This window comes from Vulpes lagopus, chromosome 1 (assembly GCF_018345385.1).
Source record: "Vulpes lagopus strain Blue_001 chromosome 1, ASM1834538v1, whole genome shotgun sequence".
NCBI classification, from domain to species: domain Eukaryota; kingdom Metazoa; phylum Chordata; class Mammalia; order Carnivora; family Canidae; genus Vulpes; species Vulpes lagopus.
Genome location: NC_054824.1, coordinates 75018234 through 75039423, shown reverse-complemented (window position 1 = coordinate 75039423; position 21190 = coordinate 75018234). Strand labels below are relative to the sequence as shown.

At 37.9% G+C, this 21190-nt stretch overlaps 1 protein-coding gene across 1 annotated transcript in view; it reads right to left on the bottom strand.

Annotated features, from left to right (window-relative positions):
- UBXN7 (UBX domain protein 7) overlaps window positions 1–21190 on the bottom strand; it is a 56148-nt gene that overhangs the window by 5683 nt on the left and 29275 nt on the right. Inside the window, exons 4-8 of the mRNA XM_041759394.1 lie at window positions 17403–17468; window positions 14669–14781; window positions 9815–9961; window positions 7864–7954; window positions 7050–7177 (exon numbers count right to left, since the gene is read on the bottom strand). Coding sequence (XP_041615328.1) covers window positions 7050–7177; window positions 7864–7954; window positions 9815–9961; window positions 14669–14781; window positions 17403–17468 — 545 coding nt within the window. The remainder of the gene's footprint in view (window positions 1–7049; window positions 7178–7863; window positions 7955–9814; window positions 9962–14668; window positions 14782–17402; window positions 17469–21190) is intronic.

Sequence of the window (21190 nt, the reverse complement as noted above, 5' to 3'; positions counted from 1 at the left end):
TAAATAAATTTAAGACTAATCTACTACCAAAAAAAAAAGGGCAAGTAAAATGCCCACATGACCTTCAATGGCTTTTAGGTGGACTGTAGGTTTACAATAATGACAATGCACAGCATGTAGCTTGATTTTATTATTTTTTTATTTTTTTTAAAGATTTATTTATTTATTTATTCATGAGAAACACAGAGAGAGAGAGAGAGGCAGGCAGAGACACAGGCAGAGGGAGAAGCAGGCTCCATGCTGGGAGCCTGACATGGGACTCGATCCCAGGTCTCCAGGATCACACCCTGGGCTGCAGGTGGCGCTAAACTACTAAGCCACCGGGGCTGCCCATGTAGCTTGATTTTAAAGACTGTCTCCATGGTGACACTACTAACTTCCTATCCAATATCCATTCTCTTCTGATTTTTTATAGAATCCTAATGATGTCTATAAAAGAAAATATGTCCAGCCAAAAAATTACATTTATTAGTTTCTCTTGTAGCTAGAAAAAAAAATTTGTGCTATGGAGTTAAAGAAGCACTTACAGAGAAATTATAGAACTCACAGATATAATAGAAAAGTCTGAAATTAATGACTAAGATTCCATCTTAAATAAAAAAAGCACCCACACAGAAAAAGAAAATTAAGTCAAACCCAAACTACACAGAAGGAAAAAGAGAAAGGACAGAAATCAATGACCTAGAAAACAGAAGAGAAATCATTAAAACGTAAAGCTAGTTGTTTAAAATCAATAAAACTGATAAGCCTCTAGCCAGACTGTCAGGAAAAAAAGAATCTACAAATTACCAATAACAGGATTAATAGTATTATTAAGGATTAATAATGATTGCTACAAATACTACAGTCATTAAAGGAATAACAAGGAAATAATAATGAACAACTTGTCAATATAGTCAACCCCTAAGGTAAAATGGATAAATCCCTACAAAGACAAAACCTACTAAACCTCATTAAAGCATAAGTGGGGGGATCCCTGGGTGGCGCAGCGGTTTAGCGCCTGCCTTTGGCCCAGGGCGCGATCCTGGAGACCTGGGATCGAATCCCACGTCGGGCTCCCGGTGCATGGAGCCTGCTTCTCCCTCTGCCTATGTCTCTGCCTCTCTCTCTCTCTGTGACTATCAAAAATAAATAAAAATTAAAAAAAAAAAAAAAAAAAACCATAAGTGGGAGTGCCTGGGTGGTAGAGTCAGTTGAGTATCCAAATCTTGGTTTCAGCTCAGGTGGTGATCTCAGGGTCATGGGATATATCCCTCGTGGCTCTGCACTCAGCACAGTCTGCTTGAGACTCTCTCTTCCTCTCCCTCTGCCCCTCCCACTCACACACTCTAGTGCTTTATCTCAAATAAATAAATCTTAAAAAAAAAAACAGAGAAGAAATGGATAATTTAATCTTAAATGGCTCAGAACTGCTTTGTGCCATAATTGCATTTTTCTCTAATTTTGAGATTGCTTTAAAATTTTAAATAATACTTTAATCTGCTAAAGACCTTCAATGTCACAAGAATGTCAAACCTAGTGACCATTTCTGAAGAAAATAAAATATTGAAATATGTATTATCACTGTCATAAAAATTTATTTCCATGAAATAAAGATGTAAATTTTATAGCAAATTATTATATCCTATTAACTTTATGTAGTAATCAAACTTTCTATTAAAAAAAAAAAAAAGAAGAAATAGATTTAAAAAAGAAGAAATTCCTAATCTATTAATTAAATTGAATCTATAGTTTAAAAACTTCCCGCAAAAAAAGCTCTAGGTCCAGATGGCTTCACTGGTAAATGTCATGTAACATTAAGGAAGAAAAAGTATCAATTTTACACAAACTCTTCCTGAAAACAGAAGCAAAGGAAATACTTCCCAATTCATTATGAAGCCAGCATTACCCTAATACCAAAACCAGACAAACACATTACAGGGAAGACAAAAGACAAAGAAACTACAAACCAATATCCCTCATGAACATAGGCCCAAGAATCCATGACAGAATTTTGGCAAATGAAATCCAACAATATATAAAAGAGCAATTCATCAGTAACCAAGTAGCCTAGGTTTTTAAGCCTAACTTTTTTAGCCTAGGAATGCAAGGTTGGTTTAAGATTAAAACGCCAATCAATAGGGGCACCTGGGTGACTCAGTTGGTTAAAGCATTCACCTTCTGCTCAGGTCATGATCCTGGGGTCCTGGAATCAAGCCCCATGTCAGGCTCCCTGCTTGGCAGGGAGTCTGCTTCTCCCTTTCCCAATGCCCCTGCTCATGCTCTCTCTCTCTCAGATAAATAAATAAAATTAAAAAAGAAAAAAAAAAAGCCAACCAATAGAATTCGATAAAAATAAAAAACAACAAACCAATGTTCATCTAAACAGACGTAAAAAACTTTTGACAAAATTCCCTCATGATAAAAACTCAGCAAACTAGGAACAGAAGGAAACATCCCTCAACCTGATAAACTGTATCTATAAGAAAAATATAGCTAGCATCAAAGTTAATGGTGAACGAGTGAAGACTTTCACCCCAACACCAGAAGCAAATTAAGGAGGTCTAATCTCACTACTTCTATGTAACTTTGTACTGGAGGTCTTACCTGAGAAAAAGGCATAGAGATTGGAAACCTCAGGGTTGTGAGTTTAAGCCCCACATTAGATGTATAGTTTACTAAAATAAATAAACTAAACTAAATAACTAAATAAGCAAGCAAGCTCATGTGGATCTCTCTGTCATAGATCCCTCCCATGTTAAAAAAATTTTAAGATTTTATTTATTTATTCATGAGAGACACAGAGGAAGAGACATAGGCAGAGGGAGACGCATGCTCCTCACAGAGAGCCCGATGTGGGACTCTGTCCCAGATCATGTCCTGAGCTGCAGGCAGGATGCTCAACTGTTGAGCCACCACCTTCCGCTCAGGTCCTGATCCTGGGATCCAGGATCGAGTCCCCCATCAGGTTCCCCGCTGGGAGCCTGCTTCTCCCTCTGCCTGTGTCTCTGCTGCTCTCTGTGTCTCCCCTCAATAAATAAATAAATCTTTTTTATTTTACTTTATTTTTTTTAATTTTCTTAATTTACACCATGCAATTTCAAGACTTATAAAGCTACAGCAATCAAGACAGAAAATATTTGTGTAAAGAAAGATGTATCAATTGAAAAGAGCCCAGGGATGCATGGGTGGCTCAGCAGTTGGGCATCTGCCTTCAGCCCAGGACGTGATCCTGGAGTCCCGGGATCAAATCCCACATTGAGTTCCCTGCTTCTCCCCTCTGCCTCTCTCTCTGTCTCTCATGAATAAATAATTTATGGGCAGCCCGGGTGGCTCAGTGGTTTAGCGCCACCTTCAGCCCATGGCCTGATCCTGGGGTCCCAGGATCGAGTCCCACGTCAGGCTCCCTGCGTGGAGCCTGCTTCTCCCTTAGCTTGTGTCTCTGCCACTCTCTCTCTCTCTCTCATGAATAATAAATAAAATCTTAATTAAAAAAAAAAAATGAAAAAGAAGAAGAAGAAGAGTCCATAAATGCACATATACACCTCCATTTGTTAACAAAGGTGCAAAGGGCAATTCAATGGGAAAAGGATGTGTTTTTAACAGAAAGTGCTGGGGAGGGCACCTGGCTCAGTAGGTTAAGGCGACAGCCTTCAGTTCAGGTCATGAACCCAGGATCAAGCCCCATTGCATCATGCTCCCTGCTCAGCAGGGGGACCCATTTTTCCCTTTGTCTGCTGCTCCTCCTGCTTGTGCTGTCAAATAAATAAAATCTTTCAAAAAATAAAAAGAAACCTATAAAAAAACAACAAATGGTGCTAGGATAAATGTACAGCCATATGTAGATAAACAAAAAACCCAAACTCAATCCTATCCTGACACCATATACAAAAATTAATTTAAAATGGATGGTTGACTTAACTAAAATACAAAAAATATGGGATAAAATCTTGGGTTAGGCTAAGATTTCTTAGATAAGAGAGAAAAAGCACAAAGTATAAAAGTTTATGATTTGGGGGAATCCCTGGGTGGCTCAGCAGTTTAGTGCTGCCTTCAGCCCAGGGCGTGATCTGGAGACCTGGGATCGAGTCTCACGTTGGGCTCCCTGCATGGAGCCTGCTTTGCCCTTTGCCTGTGTCTCTGCTTTTCTCTCTCTCTCTCTCTCTCATGAATAAATAAAATCTTAAAAAAAAAAAGTTTGATTTGGATTTTATGAAAATTTTAAAATTTGTTCTTCAGAAGACAATTAAGAAATGAGCAAGTAAGCAACAGACTGAGATAAAGTATCTTCAAACCACATACCCAACAAAGGCTTACTATCTAAGAAATTCTTACAACCTAATAAGAGAAAATAAAAAAAATGAGCCAGAGATTGGAGTAAACATTACCAAAAGAAGGACAGCATAAGAGCATGTGAAAAGATGCTCATATCAACTTGTAAATTTTAAAATAAAGCTATAATTATTTTAAAAGATCTTATTTTATTTTGGACAAAGAGAGAACATGTGCTTGAGCATGGCTGGGGAGGTGGGAGGTAGGCGGAGAAAAGAGGGAAGGAAAAGAAGGGGGAAAGAATCCCAGGCTGACTCTGTGCTGAGCAAGGAACCCAGTGCGGGGCTCAATCTCAATCCTGAGAGCATGACCTAAGCTGAAACCAAGGGTCGAACGCTTAACTAACTGAGCCACCCAGGCACCCCCTATAACATTTTTTATTTTTTTATTTATTTTTTTTATAACATTTTTAAAATAAAATGAACCCTATAACTTTTTTTTAATAACTTTTTTTAAATAAAATAAACTTGGGCAGCCCAAGTGGCTCAGCGATTTAGCGCCGCCTTCATCCCAGGGCATGATCCTGGAGACCCAGGATCAAGTCCCATGTCAGGCTCCCTGCATGGAGTCTGCTTCTCCCTCTGCCTGTGTCTCTGCCTCTCTCTCTCTCGGATGGATGGATGGATGGATGGATGGATGGACGGACGAACATATAAAATTGAGGCTGACTTATTACATACACAAAAGCAAAGAGGTGCCTATATGACATGCAATGGCTTGGACTGACCATTGATAACATTGTGTACCATATAACATTGTGTACCATATAAGGTTGATTTTAAAGAATGACACTATGATGGACACTACTAGTTTCCTATCACACAATCTTCTTTGCCTTAACGTCAATTGCATTTGGGCAAGAAATGTGTCCAGCTAAAATAAGCAGAACTCTTATCTGTAGCTGTTTACTTTTATATAGAGGCACTATCTCCTTCCTCCTTGTCCATGCTTGGATATAATGCCTGGGAGCACAGCATCTATATTGTAAACATGAGAACAAAAGCCAATATTAAGGATAGAGGAGGGGGTGGGGGTAAGAGGAGGAACCCGGTTCCTTGATGACATCCACAGGAGTCATGTCCTAGATGGCCTGCCTCAACTTCTTGTAAGTCATTATTGTTGGGGTTTCTCTTGCAAACAGTTCACGAACATTTGTAACACAGAATTTAGTATCAGAAATGGAGTTCTGAGGTAGGTACTAGTTACCCAAATCACCCCTATGTATTTGTCCAATGTTATGGTCCCACTCTTTCCCCACTAAAAGCCTTACTTTTCTGAGACCCAATGAAGTTGTAAACTCAATTTATGTTGTTGTAATTCAGAAACTCACAAGCTCAGGCTCTGGTTTTTGACAATATCAGCCTCATGACTACCAAGGGTAAGAAACACTTAGGGCAATTATAAAAATTCTCTGAGGGAACACCTGGGTGGCTCAGCGGTTGAGCAACTGCCTTCAGCTCAGGGTGTGATCCCGGAGTCCTGGAATTGAGTCGCACATCGGGCTCCCTGCACGGAGCCTGCTTCTCCCTCTGCCTATGTTTCTGCCTCTCTCTGTGTGTCTCTCATGAATAAATAAATAAAATCTTAAAAAAATCTCTGAGTTTTTTTATGCCTTAAAAAGGTTTCTGGGTGGCCCGGGTGGCTCAGGTTTAGCGCTGCCTTCAATCCAGGGCCTGATCCTGGAGACCCAGGATCGAGTCCCACGTCGGGCTCTGTGCACGGAGCCTGCTTCTCCCTCTGCCTGTGTCTCTGCCCCCACCCATCTCTCATTAATAAATTAAAAAAAAAAATTTTTTAAAGGGTTCTACATAAGTAAAACTTCTCAAAAAAATAAATAAAAAAATAAAAAACACTTCTCTGAGTAACGAAAAAAGCAAAAACCAAAAACCTCCCAAAATACTGTGTTTATACATAAAGATGAAACAATGTTTTAATTCCGCACTACTTTGTCTACCTAAATAAAACTTCTCTAAAGGGGAATAAGAATTCTATATCACTCCTTAGCAAGCACCCAAAGCATATTGTGCCTGGGGGTACTTTATTCTAGGTGATAACTTAAGGAACTGTTTCACAACTGCATGATATGACTGCTTAAGTCATATCCTCTAAAACTAATTTTATTGTCACTGCCATAAAATCCAAATAGAACCTACAACCAATGTGTGATTCCTGTATCTTTGAAGCTCTCTTACTTACCACTGATCTTGATTCTAAGTATCAAACAGGTCTGCCTCATAATAGCATATTATAGAAATAATCTCTAGATGGGCCAGAGAGCCAAGCCCCAGAGCTACATAGCCAGTAATAATACCCAGCTATATACCATCATCAGAGTGGTCTATGGAAAAGAACATTTCCACTGCTGCTTGGACTTGGATACCAAAAGTCCTAGCAGTGCTGCCCCTGAAGAAGTAGCTTACTCTGTCACCTGGCTTGCCATAGCAGTCCCTCCTGTCTACTGTTACATACTCACATTGTTTACTTCTAAATCCAAGTCTCAGGTCACTTGGCTGTACCCTAACTGCAAGGGAGACTGGGAATATGAATCTTATAATTTCACTGAGAAGACTGAACCCTTATGTAGCAAATTATCAAAACACAAGGAGGGTGTCTAAGATGTGTGCAGCTGCAAACTCTGTCCAAAACTTATATTAGTATCTTTGCTCAAAACATTTTACACAAGACATTTATTATACAGTTAGACTTAACTGCCCATCACCATTCTCAGGCATACTTACTGAACGGGCACATTTTTTGGGGGGACTGCTAGAAAGTCCATCCAGTTGCCCATGTTCACCCAGAAATCCTGTCACTTGATCCAAGAAAGAAGATACATCTAACTGGTGCCACTCTACTAGCTTCTGACCTAAAAATTAAAAACCAGGATATATAATAAAATCAATACTGTTTCTGAACATTCTCATTAAGTATTTCTTTTTGGCATATGCATAATTAAAATTTACTAGGAACATACATTCCATCCTTCACCAGCATAAGTTATATACAGCTTCCATAAACTAGGGGATACATTAATAATAACCAACATAAGAGACTCCTAGGTATCATGACAGGGCTACTTTATCTGCTACTTTATCTGCTGATATCACTTTTTGCCATTTAAGAAGAAGAGATTCAGATAAAGCAGTATCTAAATAAAATAATAATAATAAAACTAGCTCTACCCTCTGCTTCCCTGGTGGGATTACATCATATAATTGAACAATATTAACATTTTAATAATAGGAAACCCAAGGGAATCCTTTATAAAAGGACAAGAAAGGTAAACAGCTATTCTTTGAAAGGACAGAACTGTACAAAAATATAAAATACTACCATCTCCTAAAGTTACTAGAAACAGACTGAAATACATACTTCACAGATTTTTAAACATTTCTCAAGAGCATGAACAAAACACTTTAAAAAAAAAAAAAACACTTTAACTAAATTATTACAAATTTTTCTGAAACTGGATCCAAGAGAAATATTACATATTATTGAGATAACTGAAAGATAAAGAAGAGGTTAAAGACTATAAAGGGACATAAATCTTACCTGTCCGTGGATCCAAGATGGAGACATAGGGGAAATCCCCCAACTTATAAAACTGTATGTATCTCTGACCTTCTTCACTGTCGTGATAAACCTGTTAAATCATTGATAGTACAAAAAAGGTTAGCTTCTTAAAAAAGTGTCAACTATCTCCTTGTTATATACCAATAGCAATTAATTATCCAAATATACCTTTGGTATATGTTAGAATCTCACTCCTGCATTAAACAGAATATGAAAATTATCTGGTGTGAATTCTCTCAACTTCTTGCCCTGAATCCCTCTGGAAACTTACAGAAACATAGAAATCTGTTCTTCTTCCCTGCCCAGTACAAAAGAGGTATTGTATTAACCTTCCTGTTTAAGTTGTCTGTCCATCTACGTCATTCCTGACTCTCAACCATATACGTATTAATAAATCACTATATAATAAGATCATATGCTTGAGTACCTAGCACAGTGCTAGACAAAGAGATAGCCAACCAACAGGTGCTGAATAAAAGGTTACCATTCAGAAAAATCATATTGAATTTAGTGGCCTACAACACATGAGAAGGCAAATGAATAATACTAATAGCATATCTTGCATTGGGAAAAGTTAATTAAGGTCATTCAGAAGTTTCTATTTTCAGTTAATTTTTCATAAATAAAAAATTAGAGGAAGGTTATCTAACTTTAGCTTGATAACTTATACAAAAGAAAGTACAGGGATCCCTGGGTGGCGCAGCGTTTTAGCGCCTTCCTTTGGCCCAGGGCGCGATCCTGGAGACCCGGGATTGAATCCCACGTCAGGCTCTCGGTGCATGGAGCCTGCTTCTCCCTCTGCCTATGTCTCTGCCTCTCTCTCTCTCTCTGTGTGACTATCATAAATAAATAAATAATTTTTAAAAAAAAAGTACAATCAGCAAGACCCTAAGGACATATAGATGGAGGAGTATCAAACTCAAGCTAAAATCCAGGCCTTAGTCAAATGCTTTTCCATTACTTCAAGAACTTCTATATCTGAACTGTCAATTACAGTAATCAGTAGAACATGTGGTATTGAAGTACCTGAAATGTTGCCAGTCTGATACTGCTAAGTATAAAATACACACCAGATCTTTAAGATTTAACAACAAACAAACCTTCAATATTTTATTTTATTTTTTTTAAGATTTTATTTATTTATTCATAGAGACACACAGAGAGGGATCCCTGGGTGGCACAGCGGTTTAGCGCCTGCCTTTGGCCCAGGGCGCGATCCTGGAGACCCGGGATCGAATCCCATATGGGACTCCCGGTGCATGGAGCCTGCTTCTCCCTCTGCCTATGTCTCTGCCTCTCTCTCTCTGTGTGTGACTATCATAAAAAAAAAAAAAAAGAGAGAGAGACACACTTAGAGAGAGAGAGAGAGAGGCAGAGACATAGGCAGAGGGAGAAGCAGGCTCCATGCAGGGAGCCCAATGTGGGACTCGATCCCGGGTCTCCAGGATCACACCTCAGGCTGCAGGCGGCGCTAAACCGCTGCGCCACGGGGGCTGCCCAAACCCTCAATATTTTAGTATTAGTTTTATATGAGAGAGCGATTTTAGAAATATATTAAAATTAATTCCACTTATTCCTTTTGACCTTTTTAAATGTGGCTACTAAAAAACTTTACTTATATGGCTCATGTTATATCTCTTCTAAATAGTACAGTTGTACATTCCATCAAAATATATACACTTTTCTGAGATAGGAGTATTACATGGTTTATATGGCTTGGTTCTTTTTCGCCTCCTTCCCTTAGGAGTTCACTGCTGCCCTTATTTTCATTTGTCCTTATTATTTCAGCCATTATGGGCAGTTCTACTTTTTCATATGTCACAATTTAACTGTTATTAATTTTCCATTTTATAACCTAATGCCTCCTCCCCAACATCCCATATTATAAAAGTAAAATACCATAAAAATCTTGATTAATGCTCCTCCTCACCTGCCAGAAAATGAAATGTTCCCGGATAATATTCTTCACAGCTTCATTGCTCCACACATCACGGTTGAGGCACTGGCATGCAAAGTCTTGTACATTTTGAATGTTTATCATTAGCCACTTATTTTGCATCTGGCCACACTCTTTGGCCTGTAAGAGTAAATTTATATATCACTTGTCAGAAATACTTTCTTTTTAAAACTTTTTTTTTTAATTTTTATTTATTTATGATAGTCACAGAGAGAGAGAGAGAGAGAGAGAGAGAGAGAGAGGCAGAGTCACAGGCAGAGGGAGAAGCAGGCTCCATGCACCGGGAGCCCGACGTGGGATTCGATCCCGGGTCTCCAGGATTGCGCCCTGGGCCAAAGGCAGGCGCTAAACCGATGCGCCACCCAGGGATCCCCAGAAATACTTTCTACTTGTAATTGATATGTTTCACAATTCAGAAGCTATCTTCATATTAATAGTAAGTTTTTTTCTGAAGTACTTTAGAATTTTCAGTATCTATACATTATTTACATTAATTTGCATATTTCTATTATCATTGTACCACCTATTTTCAGCATTTTTCAAATTTAAATTAACTGTTTTTTTCATTTATACACCATTACTTGCTTAATGGCTAGATTTGTGCTGTACATTTAAATATCTTTCCCTAAAAATGATTCCAGGGCAGCCCGGGTGACCAAGTGGTTTAGCGCCGCCTTCAGCTCGGGGTATGGTCCTGGAGACCCGGGATCGAGTCCCATGTCGGGCTCCCTGCATGGAACCTGCTTCTCCCTCTGCCTGTGTCTCGGCCTCTCTCTCTCTCTAGGTCTCTCATGAATAAATAAATAAAATCTTTAAAAAATTTTTTTTAAAAATGATTCCACAAAGTCAACAAATCATATAGTTATATTGTAATCTCTTCCAATCCCTACTCATAAATATCCCTCCTTTTAAACAGATGAAAGCAGTATGTGTTACTTTGTTTTCTTTTTCAAAAATCCCATATACGTCTATAAATACTTCAAAATGTGTTTTGCATATATAGTTCCAAATACCATTTTCTTCTCAATTATATATAAGGCATCTATTTTACAGAATCACCCAAATACTTCAGTAAGAGCCACCAAGGATGCCTTCCCTTTTTTCTTTTTTTTTTAAGATTTTATTTATTTATTCATGAGAGACACAGAGAGAGAGAGAGAGAGAGAAGCAGAGACACAGGCAGAGGGAGAAGCAGGCTCCATGCACAGAGTCTGACATGGGACTCGATCCCAGGTCTTCACGATCAGGCCCTGGGCCGAAGGCAGGCACTAAACTGTTGAGCCACCCGGGCTGCCCAGGATGCTTCTCTTAAGGTTGTTATTCCTAAGGGTGAATTTCAAAACATGAGATCACAGGATCACAGAATATTTCAGAATGATCTCCAAGACTCCCCAGTGTATGGTACAAATAAATCATGAGTGTGTACTTTTTGCTTCACAGTTCCTCATTACCATAAAGACCTAGAAATGTTGTCAAATAGGAAAAGAATGGCAGGAAAGCAAATGAGCAAATGCTACCTCAAACCTCTGCATAGGAACTAAAATGAAGCTTTCATTAATTCAGATTCATTCATTCAACAAGAACTTACTGAGAACCTACCATGTTTCAGGCACAGTTAGATGGTGTGCTATAGCAATTATCAGAACACAAAACCCCTGCTGCCTTCATGAAGCTTACACTGCAGGGCAAAACCTTATACCAGCAGAAATACCTGAAGATCTATTAAGAAATTACTGCTAGAAGGAAGGAGCCAAAGCAGATACAAATTTCATGCAAAGCAAGTGTCTGGACGAATTGTAAGAGCCTTAACAAAATCTCACTAAATAATACAAATTATATGAAGTCAAGGACTAGAGGTGAATATGACCATGGGACAATGATGAATCTTCCTTCTTGGAATCTATTAGGCTGTTCTGAGTCAATATTCAAAAGCCATGGGGCACCTGGGTGGCTCAGCAGTTGAGTGTCTGCCTTTGGCTCAGGTCGTCATCCCGGGGTCCTAGAATCGAGTCCCACTCCCTGCAAGGAACCTACTTCTCCCTCTGCCTGTGTCTCTGCCTCTCTCTCTCTCTGTGTCTCTCATGAATAAATAAATACAATCTTTAAAAAAAAGAAAAAAGCCATTATAGGGAGACCCAAGGGCAAGTGTGACTATACCAAATAGAGAGGTTGTGATGGGATTTATCATGACAAGGGGGAAACAGTAAAGACTAACCTCTCAGTCCCAAACAGATTAGGAAAGTAACAATACTTCAATAATAAATATATATGCATAAAGCTGAGAAAAAAATATTAAAATACTTTCTTATGGAAATGTTAATTATTTTTACCCACATTTATAGTAAGTACTTTTGAAATTAATAAAGTACTCTTATTAATTAGGAATAGATACATGTGTAACTGACAACTTTAGTAAATATGGATTTATTAAAATAAGGAATATCAAGGAAATTGTTCTGATTCTTTCTGTACAATATACTCCAGATTATACCATTCATTCAATCATTTAACAAAGATTTAACAAGGGCCAACTATGTGCCAGAAACCCTTCCAGGCACTGTGGAACAGTAAATAAAACAAAGTCCCTGTGTTCACAGAACTTAAGGGCTAGGGAGAAAAATAAGAAAACCTAAAGTATGCCTGTGGATGGCTCAGTTGGTTGAGTATCCTACTCTGAATCTCAGTTCAGGTCTTTATCTCAGGGTTTTGAGTTCAAGACCGTGTTGGGCTCCATGCTGGGTATGGAGCCTACTAGGAAAAAAAAAGAAAAAGAAAAGAAAACCTAAGAAATGTTCCATTGCCCAGGTCAGATCATTCATTCTAAGTACTTTGCTCACTCAGCTCCAGCTACATTGGTTTTCTTGGCTGTATCCGAACTAGGCCTAGGTCTTTCCAGCATCAGTACCTTTACACTTAACCGTTTTGTCTACTCTTTCCCTGGACCTTTCCATGATTCACACTCCCTCACTCCATTCAGGTTTCTATCAAATCCCATCCTTTCATAATCTTCCCTATCTAAAATAGTTCTGTCCCCTCACAACTACAAACATATGTGAAACTTATAAAATCAATTTTGCTTTCAATTTACGAGTAAGCACACTTGTACTTAATGGCCTGCTTCTTCCTTTGCCTGTGTCTCTGCCTCTCTCTCTCTCTAGGTGTCTAGAGACACCTAGGTGTCTATTCTAGGTGAATAAATAAACAAAAATCTTAAAAAAAAAAAGAAAGAAAGAAAAAAGTGATACAACTTAACAAAATGAATAAAAGTTCAGATGACAGTATCAAAAAAGACTCACATTTTCCCTCAATGAACAAGCAGCAGAGTAACTGCTTTTATGAACCCAAAGTGATGGAAGTTAAATCAGGCTCACAGTTAGCTGTTTCATTAAGCCCTACAGCAACTCAGTAGCTACTAAAAAATGGAAAACATGGGTCAACAAACTCAGATCCTTTTTGTCTTTCATGTTGCTGCTATTCTCTGAATGGCTGAATTATCACCCCAAGAGTAGAAAGGATAGGCAGCTGCCATATTTAGATCACCAGGCAAAGAAAAAGAAAACACCTTTGACCTGACTAATGAACATCAAAAACTCTCTCAACTCTAGTCTTATTTACATGACAAAAATGAAATACTGGTTTGGTCAAATCAACATCATGTAGATTTTGATTTTGATTTACATTCAGTCAAACACTTTCAGGTTTTACAATTCAGAAAATTAAAACTGAAGAAGAGGTTTACAGTTAAATTTTTAATCCTCAGTAGTTCATTTAGGGTACTCTAAGAGTCTGTCAAAGTACAAAATCTTTTAAAAAACAATAATCACTCATTTCCAAATATGCAGCTACAAACATCATTTTTATGATTAATGTTTAGCCTACTTTATCCTAACACGTAAGATTTACTTGAAATTTAAGTGATTTCCATCCGTAAAAATACTATTCCGACTCAAAAGAGCGTTAACATGCTATTCAACACACAAAAGCAACTGTGGTTTGAACACTTCAACAGAAGAATATTTAAGATTGTAACCAAACCTATTCATTTAACAAATACCTTGTTTCTATAAAATACTAGAAACCAGGTACCAAGGATTACCAAAATAAAAAGAAACATGTTATCCCTGCCTTCATTAAGCTTATAATTTAGCAGACAATCAAATAAATGTGCCCTGGCAAGTTTTCCTTTGGCTTTGGCCAAATTAAAACCAAGAACTGAGCGATGCCTGGTGGCTCAGTGGGTTGAGCATCTGCCTTTGGCTCAGGGTGTGATCCTGGGGATCGAGTCCCACATCTGGCTCCCTTCTCCCTCTGTCAGTGTCTCCACCTCTCTGTCTCTCATGAATAAATAAAATCTTTTGAAAATAAATAAATAAATAAAAATAAAACCAAGAACTGAGGGATAATACCTTCTACAACTATTTAGATATTCTTTTAAAATACAATAAGATCCCCATAGAAATATGGGCAAAAGATACCTACAATTCACAAATGGCCAATAAACACAGGCCTACTATTCTCAATAGTCATCAAAGAAACATAAACTACTAAAAAAAATTTAAGTTTTTTTTCTAGAAACTACCAAAATGACAAAGATTCTAAGCAATACCACACAAAGGTAATAAAAGGATTTTATGAAACAATCTCTTATACTGCTGGTAGAAACATAAATCAATGCAACCTTTTAAGTACTTCATACTGGTGTCATACTTAAGACGCCATACTTAAGACGCCAATTCTCTATAAGCTGGAAATTTTTTTTTCTTAGATAAAAATGGCGTTGAAAATGAAAAAATTTATAGCTAAGGCTTACAATTTCCAACAACTTACTGTTTCAAAGCTGCCTTTATGCATCAAATCAATGGGTGGCCGGAATAGATCTGCAAGGGTAGTTAGTTTCTTATCTATTGCTCCTCCGTTCCTTAATTCCTGTTCTTGCCGAACTGCAACACAGGAGGATTGGAAAGTTTCAGTTAGCCAGAAAATAAAAGCCACGAATCTCAAAATAAAAAGAACATGCATCAACTCTAAGAATTACTTAACAATGTGCCTACTAACCTCATGCAAATGCAAATATCTAATGCTGACTCTGAAAAAGATACAAAGCAAGATGGGGAGGGTCTCTTGAGACCTAGTGGTGCTCTCAAGCCAAACATAAAGGCAAAATCTGAAAATTACAGTAGCATCATCTAATCACAGTATCTCCCTTTCATATTCCAAGCCAATTTAAACACAGGAGAAAATTTTCATCTCCATTTATCCAGTTTGAAAGTGATTCTAAATCTATCTGTTGTGTGTAGGTACATTCCCAATCTTTAAAAATTCTGGCAGTGAGGGAGAATGACCGACCACATGTTGTCACCTTCTCCTGGAAGGGCACAGGCTTCCCTGGATGACCTGTATCAGCTTGGTTTCCCCTTTAACTCATTCCAAAGTTACAAAACCTATCTGTGCTGTAATGAGCTCACTATAAATCAACTACAAAATCAAGCAGAGTCCAACAATTTTTCAGATATTCTCTAGGCAACTTTCCTTCTAAGATTCCATTGCTAAATCACTACTAAATCCTCTAAAGGTACAAGGCCAAGAATCTCACTCATCCTAACTTATTTCACAGAAAGATACAAACCTATTGCAAACAACTGTAGCCAAAATGTTAAGAGTGGCTGCTTTGGGTAGTGTGGCTTTTTCCTCTTCTGTTTCTGTTTATCAATCCCCTACAATAACCATTTTCATTGTGGTCATTCCTTTAACTGACATATATCAGGATTTCTTTTTGCTGCCGATTATACATTTATTGTTTTAAATTCAAGTGCAGTTGATATACAATACTCTTTTGGTTTCAGGTGTACAATATAGTGATTCAACAATTATACACATTATAAAATGCTCACCACTGTTAAATGTAGCTACCCTCTGTTCCCTCTGTCATTGTATGAGTTATTACAGTATTAACTGACTATATTCCCAATGTTGTAGTTTTCATCACCATAACTTATTTTATAACTGGAAGTTTGTACCTCTTAATCCCCTTCATCTATTTCACTTATCCTCCCACTCCCCTTTGGCAATCACCAACTTATTCTCTGTATTTAGGGGTCTTCTTTTCACTTGTTTTGTTTCTTAGATTCCACATACATGTGCAATCATGTAGTATTTGTCGTTCTTTGTCTCACATATTTCACTTAGCGTAATATCCTCAACATCCATAATGTTGCTGCTAATGGCAAGGTTTCATTCTTTCTTATGACTAATATTCCATTATGTACATAATACCACATCTTCTCTACCCATTCATCTATTGATGGACACAGGTTGCCTCCATAACTTGGCTACTGAAAATAATGCTGCAATAAACAAAGAGGTGCATATTTCTCATTTTCTTAAGATAAATACCCAGAACTATAATTACTGGGTCATATGGTATTGTTAGTTTTAATTTGGGGGGAGGACCTGCATATTGTTTTCCATAATGGCTGCATCAATTTGCAATCCCATCAACAGTGCACAAGGATTCTCTATTCTCCACATCTTTGCCAACACTTCTTATTTCTTGTCTATTTCATACTGGCTATTCTGACTGATGTGAGGTGAGATATCAGGATCTTGAGGGAAACCATCTTTTTCTTTTATTAAAGTCAGCATTTAAGTGTTCATTCAAAAGCTAATTAACTTTGTAAATTACCAGATTTCTTGTATTTCTCTACCACTCTTATTATCCTTCTATCATCAGTTAGGTTAGCACTTTGGAACAATTCGGCTCAAAGGGAAGTTAGTAGCAATCACGGACTGAATTCATAATTTCCTTTTAAAATAAGGTAACTCGGGATCCCTGGGTGGCGCAGTGGTTTGGCGCTTGCCTTTGGCCCAGGCGCGATCCTGGAGATCCGGGATCGAATCCCACATCAGGCTCCTGGTGCATGGAGCCTGCTTCTCCCTCTGCCTATGTCTCTGCCTCTCTCTCTCTCTCTCTCTGTGTGTGACTATCATAAATAAATAAAAATTAAAAAAAAATAAATAAATAAAATAAAATAAGGTAACTCATCTAAGTAATTAGGTCTGATATTAAACATCTTTTTAAGAAAAATTATGTAGCTGAGTGAAATAAGTCAATCGGAGGACAAACATTATATGGTCTCATTCATTTGGGGAATATAAATAATAGTGAAAGGGAATAGAGGGGAAGGAAGAAATGGGTAGGAAATATCAGAAAGGGAGACAGAACATGGAAGACTCCTAACTCTGGGAAATGAACTAGGGGTGGTGGAAGGGGAGGAGGGCGAGGGGTGGGGGTGACTAGGTGGTGGGGGCACTAAGGGGGGCACCTGATGGGATGAGCACTGGGTGTTATTCTATATGTTGGCAAATTGAACACCAATAAAAAATAAATTTATTATTAAAAAAAGAAAAAAAATTATGTAAAACAAACCAGGATCTTGACCTGTAGGAAGTATATGGGTGCTTTTCCATCTTGCGGTTTTCTATATAGGAGAAAGAGAGGGAAGGAAAGAAGGGAGGAGAAGGAGGGGGAGAGAGAGAGAATAAAATGGTCCAAGATACCTACTAGTTTCAGTTTGAAAATCACGGAAACCATCAAATATCGAACGCGCAGGCCGTCGTCTTTTAGGAGCTTTAAGGGAAAAAAACAGAAATCATATAAAAATTTAAACCTTAATTTTGCAGTAATTCTAAAAACTTCTTTATCTGTAACCATTTCTTGTTTTAAAACACTCATAGATTTATAAAGGTGTCCTCCTTCAAAAAATAAAATATTTAAAAATCTTCAAGTCATTCATATATAATTAACTCAACACTCTTCAGCCCAACCATACTGTTTTCCAAATAAGAAAATCAAGGACCAGTTAAGAGACTTACCCAAACTTGTGTAAAAGACAGGAAGAAAGAAGGTTTGAGGATGATTCCCCATGGTGAGGAAGCTACACACATGCTACAAATTTCTAATTCAGGTTAGCCTAAGGGATCTCACTATCCTTTGGTTTAACACTTGAGAGTGAAAACCAACCTACCTTCTAAACCATAATATTTAAGAACAGCTTCTTGTGAATGGATACACATGTAGAATTATAAACACCAAATATATTTTTAATTTTGGAAGAAAATCTTTTTCCACAGCTATACAATGGTTTAGTGAGAGAAAAATGAACAGAACCACAGTCTTTTGATACCCAATATAGTGTATCTATTACTCAATCCTTAAGTATTTTATAAAGTCTAGAAAGCATTAATAAAAATGTTATCTTCCTATATGTATATATATGTTCATATGATTTGTCAGACCATTTATTTACACTACAATAAACTAGATCATTTACATACACTATAATAAAAAAGGACATTTAACCATTCTTTCAAATAGATAACAGTTATTAAATTGGCTTATGGCAGGACACCTGGGTGGCTCAGTGGTTTAGCATCTGCCTTTGGCTCAGGGCGTGATCCCGGAATCCCAGGATCGAGTCCCATGTTGGGTTCCCTGCATGGAGCCTGCTTCTCCCTCTGCCTGTGTCTCTGCCACACACCCCCATGAATAAATAAATACAATCTTTAAAATAAATACATAAATAATAAAAAAGGGAAAAAGAAACTTTCATGTTTTAGTTCTGTATTGAATTTTATTTATATTGAATTTATTTAAACTGAAATTTTTAAAATTTAAATATTGCATTATTTTCTCCTCACTTCCTCTCTCCCTCCTTTCCTTTATAAAGCACCAGCAAGGAATGCATTATTTTCAATCTCGTAACTATTTTTAATTAAGAGTTCCTATGTAGGGATCCCTGGGTGGCGCAGCGGTTTGGCGCCTGCCTTTGGCCCAGGGCGCGATCCTGGAGACCCGGGATCGAATCCCACGTCAGGCTCCCAGTGCATGGAGCCTGCTTCTCCCTCTGCCTGTGTCTCTGCCTCTCTCTCTCTCTATCATAAAAAAAAAAAAAAAAGAGTTCCTATGTAAATGTATATATTTCTAGCAGGAATAATATGGGCTCTCAAATAATGCCTTCTTAAAACTCACTAGCAGATACTTTTTAACCATGACAATTAAGAAAGTAAGGATATCTGAGGATAAGGCATAGAATGGCTGCCTCAACAGAGCATGTGATTATTGGGGAAGTAGTACATCAAAGTTTTATTCTACTTTGAAAATGACAAGGCAGGCCACTCAATACTCTATTATTTCACGCATAACCACCCACTTTTCTTCCCACTTTAGCCCTTCTATACCAGGGAGTCTCCAATTTCCTCTTTTGCTACCCTTAGACTCAACCCCTTTTATTTCCTGGGCTCATAACCTGCTCCCATTTGTTTCCTCTTCATTTATGCTCAGTCTAACCAAGAACCTCTCCTCAGGCCAGTCACAACACCTCTAGCCCTAGGACCATTATTATAGGCATACCTCAGAGATAATGTAGGTTTGGTTCCAGACAACCACAATAAAACAAGTATCACGTTAAGAGGTGTCAAATGAATTTTTGATTTTCCCAGTGCATATAAAAGTTATATTTACACTAAAGCTGACGATTGAGTAATACAGATTCGAACTTCATGGGTCTATTTATATGTGGATTTTTTTAATACAGTACAGCACTTTAAATGTGTTTTCTCTCCCTTATGATTTTAAACATTTTTTCTCCAACTTACTTTATTGTTTGGAATACAGTATATAATACACATAACATACAAAATATCTGTTAATCGACTATTTATGTTATTGGTAAGGCTTCTGGTCTAATGCAGACTATTAGTTAAATTTGGGGGACGCCTGGGTAGCTCAGCAGTTGAGCATTTGCCTTTGGCTTGGCATGATCCGGGGATCTGGGATCGAGTCCCACATCGGGCTCCTTGCATGGAGCCTGCTTCTCCCTCTGCTTAGGTCTCTGCCTCTCTCTCTCTCTCTCTTTCTGTGTGTCTCATAAATAAATAAATAAATAAAATCTTAAAAAATAAATAAATAAAATAAATTTGGGGTGGGGGTAAAAAGTTATATGCAGATTTCAACTGCTTGGGGGTCAGCTCTCCAAACCTGAAAGTTGTTCAAGGGACAATTGTATACTGTAGTCCATTATGTGTACAACAGCATTATGTCTAAAAAAATATACACATTAATTTAAAATATTTTATTGCTAAAAAATGCTAACCATCATTGGAGCTTTCAACAAGTTGTAATCTTTTGCTGGTGGAGGGCCTTGCTTAAAGGCTGCTGACTGATCATGGTAGAGATTGCTTCTAGTTGGGAATAGCTGTGGCAACTTCTTAAGATAATGAAGTTTGCTGTATTAATTGACTCTTCTTTTCACAAAAGATTTCCCTGTAGCATATGATGTTGTTTGACAGTATTTTACCCACAGTAGAACTTCTTTCAAAACTGGAGTCAGTGGACGCCTGGGTAGCTCAGTGGTTGAGTATCTGCCTTGGGCTTATTAGGTCATGGTCCTGAGATCGAGTGCCATATCAGGTTCCTCACACGGAGCCTGCTTCTCCCTCTACCTATGTCTCTGCCTGTCTCTCTCATGAATAAATAAATACACAAATTCTAAAAAGAGAAAGAAAGAAAGAAAAGAAAAAAAAAGAAAAGAAAAGAAAAGAAAAGAAAAGAAAAGAAAAGAAAAGAAAAGAAAAGAAAAGAAAAGAAAAGAAAAGAGAAGGAAGGAAGGAAGGAAGGAAGGAAGGAAGGAAGGAAGGAAGGAAGAAAGAAAGGAAGAAAGAAAGAAAGGAAGAAAGAAAGAAAGAAAGAAAGAAAGAAAGAAAGAAAGAAAGAAAGAAAGAAAGAAAGAAAGAAAAACTGGAGTCAAGGGGTACTTAGGTGGCTCAATGGTTGAGTGTCTGCCTTTGACTCAGGTCATGGTCCTGGGGTCCTGGGATCAAATCCTGCATCGGGCTCCCCTGGGAGCCTGCTTCTCCCTCTGCTTATGTGTCTGCCTCTTTCTCTGTGTCTCAAATGAATAAATAAATTTTAAAAATCTAAACAAACAAACAAAAAAAAGGAATCAACTAAGCAGCACCAGGGCTAGCTCAGTTGGTGGGCCATGAGACTCAATCTTGGGGTTGTGAGTTTGAACCACACACTGGGTGTAGAGATTAAATACATAAATAATTTTTTAGAGAATTGGAGTCAATCCTCTCAAGCCTTACTGTTGCTTTATCACTAATTTATGTAATATTCCTTTTTAAAAAATATTTTATTTATTTATTTATTCATGAGAGAGAGAGAGAGAGAGAGAGGCAGAGACACAGGCAGAGGGAGAAGCAGGCCCCATGCAGGGAGCCCAACGTGGGACTCGATCCTGGGTCTCCAGGATCACATCCTGGGCAGAAGGCAGGCACTAAACCGCTGAG